Source organism: Pangasianodon hypophthalmus, chromosome 13 (assembly GCF_027358585.1).
Source record: "Pangasianodon hypophthalmus isolate fPanHyp1 chromosome 13, fPanHyp1.pri, whole genome shotgun sequence".
Taxonomy (NCBI): Eukaryota; Metazoa; Chordata; class Actinopteri; order Siluriformes; family Pangasiidae; genus Pangasianodon; species Pangasianodon hypophthalmus.
The window spans coordinates 7,649,481-7,669,427 of NC_069722.1; the positions used below are offsets into that span (position 1 = coordinate 7,649,481).

The window sequence follows — 19,947 nt, forward strand, 5'->3', positions numbered from 1 at the left end:
CATGTGCTGCTCAATGTTAAATCACAGAATTATTTTTTTTTTAGTTACTGGGGTGGCAGGTTTTGGACTTTGCCTTTACATAAATGAGGAAGGAAATTGTGTCATTATTTAAAAAAGTATTGGCTGTCTAAAGTGTCATACGAAAGTTGCTTACGCATCTGAAAATACACTGAATATGGCAGCCATCTTTGAAGGCACCACAATGAACATCAACAGCAACTGAACAGCCAACGCTTCCTGCAAATATCGGTGCCAAACTCATATGTCCAACCGTATTTAAGCAATAACAGTAAAAAAGTCAATACGTCGATTCATGGTTTTAGATTTGCATCCATTTCAAATTAGGAATGAGGGTTGTAGATCACTGTTAAATGTGCTCAAGGCACAGTATGAAATTCAGACTGCATTTCAGTACACATGCGGTGCTAAAGATGTATGAAAAAACAAAAGCAAAACGCTGTGAAGAGATGGGTACTGGAATTATAACTGATAGCTGGACATTTCGAGCAACAGAGAGTGTTTTTACAGTAACACTACATAACTGATACAGGGGGAAATAAATTCATTCTTTTCATCTCTTTATATTTATAAAAACGACTTGGTTTGTGTATTCCACATTCTGCAATTGCAATGTAATGTTACATTTACAATTTTACAATTTTTTCCACCAAGAATGTGGTATTAGTATTGTAACTGAAAATGTTCTCTGTTTCTTAGTTATTTTATTCCGGCAGGAGTACAGGGTCAGTGTTTCTGAGGTAATGCTCACTTCAAGCCCATCAGCAGCTGCAGGCTCAGTCGGCATCCTGTCACTAAAGAAGATTTATGTTTATGCATCGCTCCAGCCAACATTCCAGGCGGGCCACGATCAATATGTGACCTCATGATATTCTGAGCACTTCTCAGACAATGCATCGATATTCAATCTGACATGGTAAAAATAGCGCCGAACAGCTAATGCATTCTATACCCACGCAGGTAGGCTGATACTGAAACCACTACCCATCAGCCCACACCTCCAAGACACCTCCTGTGGTGTCTTCTGTTTCTGTGGGTACACATGGGTTTCCATGGAGACTTTTAACATAGCACGTGTGGGTGAGAAAGCAATGTGTGGCAGTGATACCTAGAAAAAAAGTATTGTGTGTTAGAACGTCTTGAAAAGTCCCAGTGAATGGAGTGATAGATGGAGCCTAGAATTCACTGTGAGGTTATGACACTGAGGAATTGTTATCTAAAGCTACACAGCCATTTTGTAGGAACAGCACTGCACTTGGGACAAGGATCTCTCACTCTCTCTCTCTCTCTGTGTCTTTTTATGTGTGATTTTTAAGCGGTGCTTCTGAGAACCACTTGAAACAAACTTTGGGAAGCCTGGAACATTCATGGTTTTTCATAGGACTAGTACAGCTGTCCCTCAAAAAAGCAGCAGTAGTAAACAGGAAATGCACTCTTACCAAAAAGGTTCCCCAAAGGGCTCTTTGGATGAGTACCAGTTCTAGTTTTCGCAAGAGGTTCTAAGAACTTTTCCAAAAAAGGGAAATCCTCCTTTGTAGGGATCTATAGTTTATACAGAAAAAAATCCCTGAAGCTCCCCATATTGTGGTATGGCAGATTTACACCATATATTTTTAAACTGGAAACAGATTATGAACACACACACACACACACATATGCAATGCAGCAATAAGTAAGCTAACGACCTAGTAGCAGTATGCAGCGAGTTAGCTAGCACTGCTGAGTATCTAATAATATGCAGCTAGTTAGGAGTACTGCTAACTACCTAGTAATATACAGCTAGTTCACTAGCAATGCTAACCACAGAGTAATATGCAGGTAGTTAGCTAGCACTGCTAAATACCCAGTAAAACAGTATGCAGCTAGCAATTCTGACTACCTAGTAATTATTAGCTAGTGTGCTAGGAATGCTAACTGCCTAGTTATATGCAGCTAGTGAGAGAGCAGTCTTTACTCAGTCAGTTGTTTCAAGGCTTTAGCAATTGCAGTCCAGTTTTCTGGCAGTTAGTTAGTTAGTTATAAAGTTCATGTTGTACAGGCTCTCATGCTGTAGCCTGAGCTCTGACTTGAAACTGTAAGGAACAGTACATGGAATTGTATTAAATGTATTTACTTTTTCAGCTCTTAAATTTCATTTGCTGTTGACAGGATCTATTCAGATTTCAGTCTCCGATGCCAAGAGACTGCCATGTCAGGATGCCATGTCCAGAATTGGGTCTAAAATTGAATAGTTTGGATATACTCCACACTGAAAGGCTTAAAATTCAATCAGGAATGGAATTTTTGCTGTGGCATTGTCTGAGGAAAACGATACAGTGACGTGTTGGGCCAGATACTTTAAGAATGTAGTTAGCTGAGCTACAAGTTAAGTACTATTTGGATGAAACTTCTAAAGATATGTCTGTAATGTTGCTGGAGTATGTCTACAGTAATTATGATTGATTTGCACGGGATAAGTGATCTCTGTATAAATCACAGATGTGGAAGTGTCTTCATGCATGGTTCACACATGATCATCACATTAAAAATTCCATGCATGCAGCACACACTTCATTTTAATACAAACTGATTGTTTTGTTCATAATTACAAGCACTTTGTGTAGGGCTTGTGGCAAAGCAAGTTGCACTTGATCATTAGTAGGTCACATTACATAACATACATAAACTGTACCTGTGCTAGGAACCCAATAACTTACCAAAAAAATGTCACTTCTCTGACAAGCCCTTTCCAACATCATGTATATTTTATGCATTTTTAGCTTGGTCAATATTTGGTTCTGGTCTGGTTTCAGTGGAAGAAAGAGTGAGCGCTTCCCTTCTTTACCACAGGATATATTTGAAACATTACTGACATGTCAGTACAGGCAGGACATATATTACCTGGGGTTATTTCTAGTAGTGATTTTATACATAGGCACTTTATATGGTATAATCTTTCCAGACACGTACATGCACACCTTGTAAAAAAAAAAAAATAGAAAATACTGACATGATGGAACTAAAATCCCAGAGTCACTCTGGTAATAATTACATTACCCCACCTCCCAATGTAAACCTAATCTAATCCAAATAGGGATTTACTCAGTCCCATGCTCCAATAAAGAACAGCTGTATTAAGTTGACCTGATTGAGTTAGCTTTGTGAAAAGCTTAAAGAGGTCTACAGATACTGATCTGCAGGTATATGGATAAGGACATGCAGCACTAAGCCCCCTGTCTTTCAAAGATAAAAAGACATCAATATACAGTTTCATTTTTAGCATCCATATTAGATTATTTGCTCTTACAAATGTCTTAAAGTGGATTATTTGGGATTTTTATGGAACCAAGCACAATAGGACTAACTATGGTCATAGGGAAAATACATAGAATGGTATGAAGAAGTGAGCTTAGGGCTGATTTCTTTCTGTCCCAGACTGTAGATTCATGCAGCCTATCAGTGACAGACATGTCATGATTACAAGGCACATGAGAAATACAGTCACTGGTGTAATGAACATAAACTAGGTGGATTATTTACTCTATCATACTTTTATTTCTCCAAAATGCCTAAAAGTAGATAGATTAAGCACTAAGCAAAGTACAAACTCCAAAAAGAACAGAGGAGAGAACCATAAGTTTACTGCTTTTTGGTTTGAATAAAAGGGTTACAGTTTTTCCATTTACCATGTTTGGTATTTGGAGGAAATGACATTAACCCAGTGGAGCATTATGAAGTTGAAACAGTTAAAAAAATCAGAAATCACAAATGCTGCTGTCTGTTTGCCCTTAAGGGTGTGTGTATGTTAGTTTGTCCCATGTCTCTCTTATTATGCCATCAATGAGATCTTGTGATATAATGCATTGCTTAGTTCTAGGAGTTTCACCCTTGAGCTATTGACATACTGTATATTTGATTTTAGCCCTCCTGTCTAATATCACTGTTGATCTAGCTTTACAGTCTTTAACAGCCAATTAGAATTCATATGAAAGTGATCAGTAGTGCAAACAAGTTTTTCCCTAGCATCTATTTTCATGAGCTACACTTTTAGAAAAAATGTTCCTCAAGGGTTTTTTTTTGGATTGTTAAAGGTTTGCCTAGGGCACAGTTGGCGTTCTAATTCATCCCAAAGGTGTTCGGTGGAGTCAAGGTCAGGGCTCTGTCTAGGCCACTCAGGTTCTTCCACTCCAGCCTTGGCACGCCATGTCTTCGTTTACCTTGGTTTGTGAACTCTGTCATGCTTGGAAAGGTTTGGACTAGGCCCTTTGGTTTCAGTGAAGGGAAACTGCAATGCTATAGAATATAAAGACATCCTATATGGTTGTGTGCTTCCAACTTGTGGCAACAGTTTGATGAAGGCCCACATATGAGTGAGATGGTCAGGTGTGCCATTTGGGTGAGAGAGGGAAAAATACCCAAAGTATTGCAGAAGAACAATGCATTCTGGATATTTGGGCCAAAACACAAGAAATGGCAGCACCAGGTTCTCAATTTTGTTCTTGAGCTCAGTTTATTGTCCCTGCAGAGTTTCACATGTTCTCCCTATGTATGCATAGGTTTCATCTGGGTTCTTCAGTTTTCTCCCACTTTTGAAGAGTGTGCCAGTAGGTGGAGTGTCTGCAGAAATAACCCCTAGGTGTGAATGAATGTGTGAATGAGTGTGTGAATGAGTGTGTAAATACGTGTGTTCATGGTGCCCTGCGATGGACTGGCATCCAATCCACGGTGTATTCCTGCCTCTTGGGAATTGAAAGGATATGCTCACTTTGGGTTTAACGCTGAATACAAAAAGACATATAAATATTTGGAGCATTATATAGATACAGATACAGATACCAGCATTGCAGAACACACATACTTCATACAACATAGGGCAGAATCAACCACCACAGAGCAAGTCACATGTCAGATAGCTCTTGTGTTTAGATGCCTGAGAAAAGAGTGATATGGGATTGTCAGGTATCTCTCCTGATGAAAGATTATGTAGTGTGTGAACCTGTTGTGGAATCAAGTGTGTATTGTGAACATTGCTATCGCAAGTGCTAAAGGTCATGCAGTGTGAGCAGTATAGTGATTCTGAGATTTTGAAAGTTGTATAGTGTCTATTAGATCTCAAACTCCAACCCGCAAACTCCAAAATCTGAACTCAGGATCAAACCAGACCCGCTGGAATTAATATGGTTCTAATGAACATTTTTGTAATTATTCCACAATTTATGTACACTGACCTGTTGAGACATGTTTATAGTTTTGTCAGCAGGTACAACTGGACCATGATAACTACCACTGTAGAGTTTTGAACATATTCATTGCAGTTAAAAAAGCCAAGGTCACTCGGTGTAAACTCAGTCCTCAAACCAATGACACAACAAACTTTAAATCTGTGAAACCTGTAATGCGTGTATGTGAATCATCATGACTGTGCAGCTCACAAGAATGTGAACGTTTCTTAGCGAGTAATTACTTGGTGTGAGTGAAAATATGAGCTGCTGATTAAAGTGATGCATTACCCACTATGCATTCATCAGAAACATGTCTCTGTGCTCTACCACCCACACACTGTTCCCTCTTCTCACACAATCCACACATCCTCACATGCACTGAATAACAGCTAGAGAGAACAGATTACAGTAGGCAAGGCCCAGTGGAGGATTTACAGTGGCTTATCATTTATTTCTGTAACTGGGCTTTCTTATTGCTTGGAATTTGTGTGTGTGTGTGTGTGTGTGTGTGTGTGTGTGTGTGTGTGTGCAGGTGGGTGGGTAGGTGTGGTGTTCTGGGGTTGCTGCCCCAATTCGGCTCTTTGATTGCTGCTTCATTCATCTTGATTCTTGTTTGTGTGTGTGTGTGTGTGTGTGTACATGCGTTTGTTTAGCATTTGAGCCTGAAGCAGAAAAGTAGAACTTCAGCCAGAACATAGATATAGATATAGATATAAACTCAATATATCATGCACTGAAGCTTGTCCCATAGCACCTCATCTAAATTTTTATCATGCTGGACCTTTATTATATTCTCACCTATAAAAGAAAGGGGTGGGGTCAGAATAAAAAGCTTTTGTTTCTGTTTGGGCTACTCTCCCTGTCATGTCTTTGGCCTGTTCTCTGATTGTGTTCACCTGTTCCATTCTAGTTCTTGATTAATTTACCTTTCTATATCCTCTGTGTATCATTGTTCATTGCGAAGTCTTACCATGCTTGATAAGTCTTACCATACCATGGTTTTGTTAAGTATGTCTCTCCGTGTTTCCTAGTTTCACATTCTCCTGGTTTACACCCTTGCCTGTTTTCCCAGTTTATCATTATGGGCTATTCACGTTGAACGTTACCTGCCTGTGTTGTGACCCTACTATGAACTTTGATTGAGATTCTTGGATTTACCCCAATAAAACAAATGCACTTATGTCCTGTATCTACACCCTGTAGCTTACAACAATGCTTTGATTCAAATTGTAATCATTGGCAAATTGCTGTAGTATGAGGAAACAAACACTTTGGGATGTGCTGTTATTGGAAAATTATCAATTTTGATGTAGTAAGAGTAACTTCTCTTCACATTAGGCTGCATCACACCATCCTGTTGTTGATTATTTTCCTATAATAGCACACTCTGTTGTTTTTTATTCTTTACTTAATTGCCAACTAACAGTATGGAAAACAAGTCTGACAGTTATCTCTTTAATATGTCAGATTTCAAAGTAGTAAAGAGCAAAGAGAACAATTTCAAAAGCCAACATGTGCAAACAGCATCAGCAAAGAGGTTCAGTGATCACAACTGCAAGCTCAGTAACAGGGATAGATGAACACTTAGTAGTTGCTAAATGCTGCGTAAGTAAGTCACAAAAATAACCACATATTTTGAAAGATGAGTCAACTTTCACCATATGTCCCGCATCTGGATGGATTTGTGTTTGGAGGAAGCTAAAGGAGGATTTTAGCAGCCATCTCCTGGAAATCATTTGGTCCAATGATTGCTTTGCATAATGGTATAACGGCCAACAATTATAAGGCAACTTTACAGGGCCAGGGGACCCCTATGGTGCAAATTCTCTTTCCCATATTTCAGGATGATAATATCACAACGACGATTTAATGAACACTAAAATGATGTCAAGTGACTTCCATGGCCTACAAACTCACCACATTTAAACATTATTAAACCTGTGAGGTTGGACTACTGATCGGAAGGTCATGAGTTCAATCCCCAGCACCACCAAGCTGCCACTTGAGCAAGGCCCTTAACCCTCAACTGCTCAGTTGTATAAAATGAGATACATGTAAGTCGCTCTGGATAAGGGCATCTGCCAAATGCCATAAATGTAAATGTCCTCATCTCTCAAAGATCTGGAAGATTTTCTTCTTTGAGAATCTTCCAACATTCCACCACAAAATATTCAGGAATATGACAGCATTCCAAGCAGGAATATAGCTGTACTAGTGGGGAAAAGTGGCCCTATTCCTCATTAGCTCCTCTATATGAATATTTTATTAAAGGTTTCTGCCACTCCTGGAATGGTGGTACAGCACTGCTGCCTCAAACCTCCAGGTTCCCCAGTTTGATCCTGAGCTATTTAAGAAATTAAGGAATTAAACACTTTGGGGTGGATTCAGCCCTCTGCTTCATGTTGGGCTGTATAACGCCAGCCCGGTATGGATTAGTTTTCTATAACAGAGCTCCCCATCATGTTTTATTCCTTGCATAATATATTCCATCACCTGTCTCCTATAATTACACTGTTAACTACCATACAGACATTTTGTAAGGGTAAATCAGAGAGAAAGGAAATCACTCTAATCCTACTCCAGCAGTATTCAACACTAGTCATTATCATAATTTGAAGTTGGATCTAAGCCTCTAACTATGTGGAGATCCCTCCATCTCACAGAGAGAAAGCGAGACTACAGGATCTGAATATTCTCCATGCAACTACTATATGAAACTCTTTTAACATATTGACACCTCAGTCCACAGGGAATATGGCATCTAGTATTCCTTCAGCAATGTTTGTTTAATTAATTCCCTTTTCTATTTAAATGACACACTTATGTACACTGAGACACACACACACATATAAAGTCCCTCCACCTGGGTCTCATCTGTCAGATCACACAAGCAGCCACAGCTATTTCCGTCCTTATCTACTCATGCCAGGGACACGGGCATCTACAATGGCGTGCGTAACTGCACAGTGCACACACACAGCAATAACTCCTCTGGCTGTTTGGCTTCTGATGAAATCAAAAGGTCAAAAGAAAGGTCTGTCTTTCTGCTTGACGCTAAGTGATATATCAGCTAAATGCTGCGTGAGAGTGAGACGCTACTTGCAGTACTACTGTCCTACAGATGTACTAATGTACATTAAGATATAAAGAAAGAAAATGCAGCATATTACACAATATTAATGTGAGAGATCTTTTTAAAATTATAATGTAAAAATTATACAGATAGAGACCATTTCAAAGCACATAAACATAAAAAGTAAGGAATGTAAGTCTGACCAAAATGAGTTAAAAAAAAAAAAAATCCAAATAAACAAAAATGAAAGCTTATGTGCTTGAATCTGATTTTAATTAAAAAACAACAACAACAACAAAAAAAACCCAGAATAATAAAAAATTACATTTATATTAAAAATATTGTGTAATGGTCAATATTACTTGAAATGATATTAAAAAATTGTCACATTTTTGGAAATATTAAGCAAAAAAGTCAGTTTCTGATTGGCGTTTCTGCGCTTTGGATTAAATTTCTGTTGCTACAGATGATCCCACAAAGATTTGTGCTTTCAAAAAAACAATTTATTCCCAAGATTCACTCTTGCTTCAGTGGATAATCTCACCTGAATACTGTAGATTTGAATCTAATAACTGTTGATTTCTGTAACGCTGTTTTGTTCAATGTCAACTGGCACCTGTCACATGACTGACAAGCGCAAACACATATACACAAAAATAAGAAATTCTGGGTATTGTAATTGGGTATTTTATCTCATTTTCTGGTTGTATGGCTATAAAATATAAAAGAAAATGATATTGTGGTTTAATCTGATATTCAAAGCATGAATTAAAATGTTCACTAACAGTGAGCCACATTATAAGCTGTGAATAAGACTTAATAAAAGTACCATTCTTGGGACATCTTCGGGAAATATTGATGACTTCTGTTCAGCTCATTGGTTGCTTTGAATTATAAAATGATTAAATATAAATTAATAAACAAACAAAAAAAACCTAACAAATATAAATAAATAAAAATGAAAAAACAATCTTTTTACAAATAAATATATTAAAAAATTGTATTCAATAAACAAATTAATTAAAAAAATTATTTGTACTAGCTCCAAGATCTGTCTCTGATTGGCACTTGGTAAAGGTACATGCATGGCATCCGGATTTTAAGTTTTTCTTATGAAACAATAGGCGTTCCTCCATAGAATAACAAATCATAAATATCATAAAGCATGTGTAATATTTACACTATTGTTACTGTGGTATAATTTGCGAAATTATTAATTTTAGGTTGTCAGAATTAGTGAATTGGACTCAGCATTGCCCTGATTGTCCTGTAGCATGGTACTAAAAGCATTTCATGGACAGAATGCATGAATGACAGAATCTGATTATATCTTTCCCTTTGGTTCATTTGTTAATTGGTGCTGGACTCACTGGTGGTGTTGTAGCGGACACCCAAGAAGGTCTCGGGACACGGACGTGCTACTATTTCCCCCGCGCTGCTCCTGGGCCAACACGTCCCAATGCCATCTATAGATATATTACAGAACAAACCTGTTTGAGAAAGAGAGAAAGAAAGAGCAAGTCAGTGACTTATGGTGTAGCCTAAACTTTATTTATGAATATCCCTGCCTAAGGGGAAAATTTCCCATCTTTTTTCCTGCAAGAATGTCATTCTCACGAGTGTGTAATTTAGTTCATCTGTGCTGTAGCATATTTTCTCTGCACTGGACTAATGCATATTGCATAATGCAAATCATGTGAATTAGATGTTGGCCAAAAACTCAGCCCATTAAAGTCATGACCCAAGAAAACAATACACAAATAGCTTTCTTAGAGATATTCATGACACAATTTTCTTTTGTGTGTGTTTTCACTGCCGCCAAGGCATTTTCAATGCCTTCATTGACCTCCTTTTTTGAGAGCAAGTTTTGTTTCCTACCATTTAATCTTGTCCTTTGAGTCCATGCCTCCCTTCGAGCTTAAACTTCTCCTTTCACTGTGCCCAGTATCTGCTACGCACAGCAGAGTGTGAAATACCTTTTAGCTCAGTGCTGCATCTCATATAACAATGTTTCCTATGCAGTCTCCATGGGGTGAGTTTCATGATGGGTTTTTAATAGTTTGCGGTTGGTACATCTAATAAGATTCCAGGTTGAATCTCCGCACCGCTGATGCACGCTTTGTGAGAAAGTGGTGAGTGGCGCTCATTGTGAGTACGGATTACAGGGTTTCTCAGTCTTTGGCAAGACATGCATTGGGATGTTTACATTATCAGGCAAGAGTGTGAAGGGTTTGCCAGTACAATTAAAAGCTCCAATGAGCTGTCGAGTAATAACTTATGGTGAGGTAGTAAGCTAGTTAAATGGGTTAACATAGCCTAACATGGGCAGGGGTTCTTAACTTGGGTGTCACAACCTGATCCCTGGGGAGGTCATGAATGTGCTAAAAAAAGATGAAAAAATAATTTTCATGGGTGTTCCATTTTATCCAAAGGTGTTCAATGGAGTTGAGGTCAGGGCTCTGTGCAGGCCACTCAAGTTCTTTCATACCAACCTCGTCAAACCATGTCTTCATGGACCTCACAGGGGTATTGTCATACTGAAACATGTTTGGGCTCCTTAGTTCCAGTGAAGTACAGAAACTGTAATGCTACTGCACACAAAGACATCCTACACAACTGTGTGCTTCCAGATTTGTGGCAGAAGTTTGGGGAAGAACCACGTATGGGTGTGATGGTCAGCTCTCCACAACATATAGTGTATCTTTAACCCCAAAATGGGGTCACACTGAGAAAGAGGTTCCCTGGACAAAGGGAAATTAGGAATATGTTTATTATCCTCTTCTAACAAAGTCACAAATGCAGGATATTGTGTTGGTGACCTTAACAAAAAGCCAGCAAGTCTTGAGCTGTGGTGTTTTCTTCTCACATCGCATCTAAGAGATAGATAATAGTATTAGAGTTTGGCTAGCTCCTTTATTTTCTGTAAACATGACCACAAAGTAAACACAAAGTGATTGCATGTTGGCCGGACACCTGTGGCCGGGAGCCTGGTCATGTTTTCTGGGTGGGCGGGATGCTGTTCTCTCTGCAATGCCAATCACAGCAATACTAGCCAATCATTGGTATCTGTGAGCTCATGTATGCGGAAGGGGATAGATAGCACTTTCCTCTGAGTGTGTTACACTGCCCTGTGACACAGCACGATTAGCAGTTTGAAAAAATGGTCCTGGGTGGCTTCATGTGTTTTGGAGAAAGTATGTGTTAGCCTTCACTATTCCCTATTTGTATATGTTAAATGATAAGGGAGATCTTGCTGGTGGGTAGGAACTGGCAGGTGACCAAATTGGACAGAAGAATCAAGAATGCAAAAACAATATGCTACATCAGGGAGCAGGGTTTTGCTACACAGTGTCCCTTCTTTGTCAAATAATAAATACATTCCTATGCTTATTAGTAGTCTGTATTGTTTGTATGACTCATCAGGCTTTTGAGATAAATTGTGTTATTTACTACTTTTAGGCTTGGTTAATTAGGGTTACAGGCAACTAAAACACAGGACTGGGCAGTACAGTACAGTGGAGTTTTCACTTGCCAGGTGTTTATATTTCTGATTATCTGTTTGATTGAATGCATCATGAATCCACCTGTGTGTTTCTGGACATGGATCCAATAATATGGATCCAATAATACATGTGAAATTTGGAATGCAACCCAATGCCATGTAATTACCTCTACTCTGGCTGTAAATAAGAGTGATTTTGTGGTTGGAGAAGCACTGTAAAGCATAAATTCTGCTAAGTTTCCTACATGGATGTTGTACATACAGACTGTGCATCTGCATGAGACAGAAATAGACAGCAAAGGAGAAAACTGGGACGAGCAAGAACATGCCATTTGTTAAATCAGACCTGTGGAAATGTAATGGATTAATGGACAAGGCATACTGCTGGACAGCATGATATACCACACAACTACAAAAAAGTAGTTTTTCATTCTTTGCATGATTTTTCTCTTTTAATATAATTTTGAGACGGCTGCATTCCCTTGCTGTTAGTGCTGTTAGTGGAATCAGTTGCTGCTACAGAATGACATGGTTTCACCTGCTCCCCCATTCATCAGAGAGAAGATCAAAAGCACACTGTAATATATCTGCAGGGGGTTTCAAATAATTAAAGAGGCAAGGATCAGAGAAGGCAGTTCATACAGTATAAATCGTAACTGAAATGGAAAAACCTCACACACTGCCATTCATTTAAAAACCAAAGAAGAAGGGAGAGAAATTTTCTTATAATTGTTTCAGTCTTCACTTCTAATCCGGAAGATCTGAAAGAATATCCAACGCTGGTTTATACGCAAGTGAAGTCAACCATGGAATGTTACAGCATAATTTTTATCATATTTTGTTATTAGTGCATTGGAACGTTGGTGTGTGGGTGTGGCATACATTCTCGGTGTCTTGTGACCACTGGTGCAGGCAATTACCCAGCAAAGAACAACATAATTGTAAAAAGGATTAAGGTTTGAATTAATACAGTAAAGTGCTGCTGCAGTACCCAATCAAATCAGTTTCTCTCATTCCCTTTAAAAACCAAGTGTACTAGCAGCTCATGCAGTGACATTTTCGTAAGTGGAAGAAATAATACACAATTACGGCAAATGGGTTTTCTTTTTTTGTGTGTGTGTGTGTGTGTGTGTATGTGCTTTTTCGTAAATGTTTCCTCACATGTGAGTCTTTGGAACACAAAGTTTATAATGGCTAATTCCTCATCTCTGAGATGATAATAACATTTGCAAATCTGGTATTTACTTTTATTGATTCTGTTAATTGTATGATGTTCTATGAATTAAAGATCTGATTCATATTTAGCAGCCACAACATGAGTTACGCTGCATTCGAGACGAAGTTGCAACTTGTAAATCCACGTCTATAACCGGTAAAAACAGCCAGCAGGTCCTCCTCTGTTTACAGAGTGATGTCAAATCAAGATGGCCACTCACACTTTGAACAATGTAAAGTTCCCCTTCTCGACTTTTAAATTAGTTTATAGCAGTGTTGGCTTTAGATCAGTTAATATACAGACATGGTTCTTTGTTAAAGCTATAAAATTGACCATACTAATCACTGTTTTTAGAAGGTAATCATCACCATTAGAGTTATCACTATGATATTATTACAGAAAATACCACATACAAGGCACCACAAATGCAGCATTACTGACAGTTCCCATGTACTTGCGATTGTTTTGATTTCTGTTCTAGTCCTGTCTCCTCCCCTGTCCTGTCATTGGTTTGTTCCTGATTGTGTTCACCTGTTTTGTGTTAGTTCTTCATTAGTTTGGCTTTTTATATCCTCTGTGTGTCATTGTTTTTTGACAAGATATTAAAATGAATGTATTACAGAAAGAGAATTCTAGCAAAACACTTTTTTATCAATTCACACTTGCATTTTAGTTGAGTTCAAGCTGGCAAGTTCAAACTGTACACTGCAGACAGTATTCAGAGATAAGTGAGTGAGGATTTAATTACAAAATTACACACATTCAGATCTCAGTATTCAGACCACAGGATTATCTCTGGATTTTTGAGGTGAGGCTCAGTTATTCAGTGAAAGTAAGTGTGCTTTGTTGTGCAATATTCACTCTGACCAGATGTAACTACTGACTATTGGTTGTAAACATAATATTTTAGCCTAAAATGTATGTTTTGAAAGTGAATACATACCAAAATTCATGCCTTGCCATTTGGACACAATAATAAATATATAAATATGACATTATCATATGAATCATCCACTCTTTGGCTGCAACTGTATTTTTTGCTGTTAAACTTCATTCTTACTGGAACTCTCAATGCTGAGTACTTCATTGTGTGAACATTTTTTTTTTTTGACCTGATTCTCCAACTCCAGCCTATATGCAATGAAGCTTTAGAACAACATGAGTGTTATAAGTATAATTAGTTAATTAGTAAATTAGCAGCACAGTAAAGATATGCTGAATAACCGTACCTGTGGCATTACTGGAGCTCGTTGTCTGGTTCCATAGTATTAAGGTGCGAGCTGGAAAAAAACAAAACAAGCGAAAGTACAAAAACATTAAAACTCAAAGCTGGCTTATTGGCAAGGATATCACAAAAATATACAATGTGTGATAGAGAACCACCGTCATAATCTGTCAGGTCACATGACCTGTTATAATCTTCATAAGCCATGCAATGGACTCTTTTTTGTAAATCATACTATACACTATACACAATACACACTCTGTTGTTTACAAGAAAGCAGCAATTCATGGACTTATTAAAAATGGATTTTGTTTATGGCTTTGGATGTATACTTCTTTTTTTTTATGATGATCTAACTTTGATGGCTTTAACACATACTCTTCCAGGGCCTCATTGATTAAGCTGGATACAAATGGATTTTTTCGTAAATTGTATGTACAAGCATTTACACGAGAATTTTGGTACTCATGAAAATCCCGCAAATTTGGAAAAAATATTGTGTATCCTACCAGTGCTCCTGAATGTGTAAAAATTTACACATAAGAAGACTAACTAATGGAAACCTCGCCTTGATCGACTTTAAATCAAATAATTTGCATGGATTACTGTAGTTTTATATATGGTATATACTGTCGAGTTTAAATTGCTTATTTTTATTACATTTACAGCATTTAGCAAATGCCTTTATCCAGAGTGACTTACAGAAGTGCTCTGTAGTTTCTAACAAAAACATATCCTCATGCTAGTTGACTAGATCAGGGACTAAGAACATCATCAGGAAAATTGAGTGAAAACCAGTTATTTTATGTCATTGCCATTAATTAAAAAATATGAAAAATACAGAGAGTGAGCCAACACAAACCTAAGACAAACAGAACTAGTCATTCAATTATGACAAAAGAAATGTCACTATAGATATTGAAGTGAGTCAAAATAACTTCCATTTCTGCCTTTCAGGCTTTACCCTGATCGTTCATTTCAGACTCCCAGCTGTCTTTTATGGAGTTTTGTGGGCGTCACTAAATGCAAATGAGCTGTAGTGGGAACACATTTTGCACTTTGCAGGTGATCAAAATACGCATGAGTATGAATAAAATCAGCATTTCTGAAACATTTGAAAATTTTAGTTTGGATTTGCAAACATTTACACACAAATTTACTAAAAGATTGCTAAATGATTCTACGTATGGTGACTTGCAACAAAATAAGTCTAAACAGCTGTTGAATACTACAGAGCATCTGAGGTGACATGGTCGGTATTTACTAATAAGGCATGGCCACAAATTAATTATTCAAATTAATATTTTGATCTTTGTACTTTGTATCTTGTAGCCATGAATTATTATGTTAAACAAAGTAGTGGCCAAGATTGTAAGTTGAGCCCCTGACTTAATATGCTGTAGGAACATCATACTTAATACACGGCCTCGAAATATTCGTTCATGGCCACAATATATTTATACGTGGTTACGCTTTATTCAGGAATAAAAACCATGTCATCCTAGAGGTTCCATAGTATTTGACAGCCAAGGACACAAGTCTAATAATAAGTCAATTCTAAAGATGTTATTATTTAACAAAGAAAAAAATGTTTCTTTAACATTTATGGAATGAGTCTCCAGTATCAGTGCTGTCAGTATGTTTTCCAATATGGGAGGCTTTTTGTATTTTGCCTTTTTTTTTTTTAAATATGATAACAGGCTGTTTTTTTTAATTAATTACTTAACAGGAACAAAACTTGTGGCCATAATATATTCATCCACACCTTATTAAATAACAACTACCATGTCCCCTCAGCAGCTCTGTACAATAGTGCAATTAAACGCCATTTTGGTTATTGAATAATTCATGGATTTATAGGAAATTTCAAATATGTAATACATGTTTACTGTTGACATGCAATCTAATTAAGTATTTATGCATAAATTAATAAAGAATAAATTATTTTAGGCTTATAGGAGCAATCGCAGCTCTATGTCTCATGCTGCATGACATTATGACTGATTTCTAAATTTTAATGATGTCATGATTTTCTCTGTAGTATTTATTATTTGTGCTGATTTGTGCTGTCTGAGCTTTGCTACGCATCTTGTTCCAGCAGTTTTCATTTGTCTCTGTCTTTTCCCGGGACTCGGCTGTTAACCTAGATAAAAGCTTCGAGGTATTAATCATTTACCACACAAAAGAAATGCTCTTAGCCAAACGGAGTCCAAGTGGGTTGAAAAGACAGATTAACACAGCTGCCAGAAGTCTGCACCCTTTAAAGTGGATTATATACAGTATATTACTACTACAGCTACTAACACTACTACAGGTTGATTCCATGATTGTCCCGCTGACATTGCATTTACAAACATGCAAAATCAATGTAAAAGACACTAAATTTTAGGTAATATGTCCTTCACAACAAACCATGTGAAATAATTTAAAACATTAATAAAAACCCCTTCCACTATAACTACACTTTAACTTAAAATGTAAAGACTGAAACATCCTTTTCCATGAGTCATCCATTATGGGTTATGAAAAAATGACATTTTAGTGCCACTGCACAACGTTCACTGTTAACTGAACACATCTATAATGTAGAACATATCTGTGAAATATCTGGAATATTAACATGTTCAACAGGAAGTTGCATCATCTAAATTTCCTGAAGATTATGGGAAGAAGAAAAGTTCTCTCATTCTTTTTTCTTTATTCTTAATGATATTGAAATAGATAATATTATATTGACTGACAAGGTCACTTTGATGGTACGACCCTGTTACCAAAATTATAGATCTATATACATACACACACATACACACACACACACACACACACATATATATATATATATATATATATATGTATGTGTGTGTGTGTGTGTGTGTGTGTGTATATATATATATATATATATATATATATATATATATATATATATATATAAAAACTAAATCATGAGATGTCCATGATGTCCTCAGGCCCTTAGCATAGGTGCTAATTAACCACATGTTTTGTATATGCTAATTCTATCCTAAAAATAAAATCAACGCTGTTACTCACGAGCGAAATGCAGCCATTGTCAGCAAAGAAACTTGCTGAATGGTTAAATGGTTTTCTCAGATTCAGTGTTGAAAACGATCCCCTGCTACTACTAATGAAAATAATAACGGTGTATATAGAGTTCATTTAATGCCACTCCAAGATAAAACAAAGCTGTACTAGATCCAAAAATGGCCCATTAAGGAAATAAGGAAAGGTAATTATGTTAGTTAGAACGGTAAGCTAATATTGAGCTGTAAAGGAGGAGAAAGGAATTCATGTTGAAAAAAGTTCCAAGCTTTCTAAACAGAGCTAGATATTTTTCAGTGAAATGGCACTGAAGAATCTCCTCTACAAGGTGGACAACCGTGGACTAAACACTTCACACATATTTGCGTATGCAGGGTTAGGGTTAGGGTTAGGACTGATTCTCACATTGAAGAATTCTGAATTGTGAATTGCAATTCCATGTCATGCAGTTTTGCAAAATGGGAGGCGCTACGTTCGTCCATTTGCTGTTTTTCTTTGTTAGCAACACTCAGTAGCCCTTTGAACTTCCCAAATTTCTGAGCAGGAATTCCGAGTTGACGGGGCATTTCCTAGTCGGAGATTGAACATTCAGTTTTATGAATTTTAGTCAAACTCAGCACTGATAACACAGCAAACTCTCCCACAGGAGTGAAAACAACCTTAGAGACCACACTGCAGTACAAAGGACCTGAAAGTGTATGCAAGGAAGGAGCTGAAATAAAGCTCAGAGACTATGTAAGCTCAGAGAATATGTAAGGCCACAGCAAGGCCCGAATTGCAAAACGAGGCATTTACATTACACTCGAGATAAAATACAGAGCCTGAGTAACTGGTAATCAATGTCATTAATATATGCAAATTCTTTTTTCTTTCTTTCTTTTTCTTTTTTTTATTTGCAATGCATAAGCATTCTAGCAGCTGATTTTTTTTTTTTTTTAATTTATGGAAGCCAGTTTAACCAGTCAGACAAGACACCAGTCAGACAAGAAATTAGAATAATCAAGAGGTTATAAATCAAAGTTTCACTATTTTTAATTTAGCTGGATGGCAAAAATGTGTAACATAAAAGTGAAATGCGGACAACCATTGTCTTAGCGAGTGTCTTCATCTAGGCTTAAAAAGCTAGAGTGCTAGAGTGCGGTAAAAGAAAAAGAAATTACACTAATGTTCCCAGAACTACAAGTTTGACAATAAGCCTATCAATTCTGATAGCAAGATCACATAGAATACCTAGTTACCAGATTTTAATGGCTAATAACTAGGAATTTTTTTTATTTATATCTTTTAAAATGTTTCAATTTGAGGCAAAGGGGTGCTGATTTCACACAAATCATGTTGTCCAATGATAAGCATATAAATTCTACAATATAAGAGGGCCAAGGACTGATCCTTGAGAGATGCCTGGCATAACAGAGGTGGCAGGAGATTTATACAGTATATTCCCATGTTGAGAAGAAAGAGCATGAGCTAAAATATCGAATTTTTGATGACAAACAATAGCAGCTGATATCTGTGAGAAGCATGTGAAGGATCTGAGTCTGGATGTCGGCAAGACTTTAAAGATTTCACGCTTGGCCCGAATACTTCAGACCAATGCCAGAATCAATTCTAGACTTGTTTGGCATAATGCATCATTATCAGGGGTTTGCTTTCACATATTGTGAAAAACACATTCTGAATTATGTGCAAGATCTGTGTGCAAGATCCTTGAAAAACGTGAGATAATAGGTTCATTGTTTTTGTGTTCTTATTATTTATTAAATTAGTGTTTCTTTACTTTTGCTTGACACATATCCACCGTTCAGGTAAAGCCTTTTAATCAAAGCTGCATGCGTAACTCACTTTCTACTGCTTTAGATGGTGCCACATAAATTCCCTGAAGATTTGCACTTCCCAAATACAGTTTATGCCCAAGTCTTACTCTTTCTTCAGGGGATAATCTCACCTGGATGCTGTAGCTTTGAACTGCTGCGGACTCTTATTCCAAATAATAAATGTTCTCATACTGAACATCCTTTCAACATGCATGCAGTACTCTGCAAAAGTCTTAGGCACATGCAAAGAAATGCTGTAGAGTAAAGATGCCTTCAAAAATAATGAAATTAAATGCTTCTACATTTTAAAAAATACTACAAAAAGAAGTAAACAGTAATAAATGAAACAAAGTCAATATTTGGTGTGATGATCCTTCTCTTTTAAAAAAAATTATTAGTCTCAGGTACAATTTGTGCCGTTTTATAAAGAAGTTAACTGGTAAGTGTTACTGAGCGTCTTGCAGAAGCAGCCACAGGTCTTCTGGAGACTTTGACTGTCACACTTGCTTCGAATTTTTCAGCAAAACCCAAATTTTCTTTATGTTTTTTGTCTGAAAAGTGTCTCTTATGTAATATGCTGCTTTCTTTACTGACATACAAACATTTTTTTGTAACATTTAATTTTGTGCTGGAAAACTAATGTTTGGGAATCTAAAATGGTTTCTTCTCGATAATGTAGAAATTGGAAAATAAAAATCTATAACAAAGTTTTTACTAAAAAAATAGGGTGCCTAAGACTTTTGCACAGTACTGTATATATAATATCACTATGTAGTGTCATGCAGAAGAGTATGGGTTCCTTTTTGGGTCTGGTTCCTCTCTTTCCTCGTGTCATCTCAGG

General features: G+C 37.0%; 1 protein-coding gene across 1 annotated transcript in view; it reads right to left on the reverse strand.

Annotated features, from left to right (window-relative positions):
• crhr1 (corticotropin releasing hormone receptor 1) overlaps nt 1-19,947 on the reverse strand; it is a 153,671-nt gene that overhangs the window by 81,230 nt on the left and 52,494 nt on the right. The window contains exons 3-4 of the mRNA XM_026917177.3: nt 14,240-14,290; nt 9,663-9,782 (exon numbers count right to left, since the gene is read on the reverse strand). Coding sequence (XP_026772978.1) covers nt 9,663-9,782; nt 14,240-14,290 — 171 coding nt within the window. The remainder of the gene's footprint in view (nt 1-9,662; nt 9,783-14,239; nt 14,291-19,947) is intronic.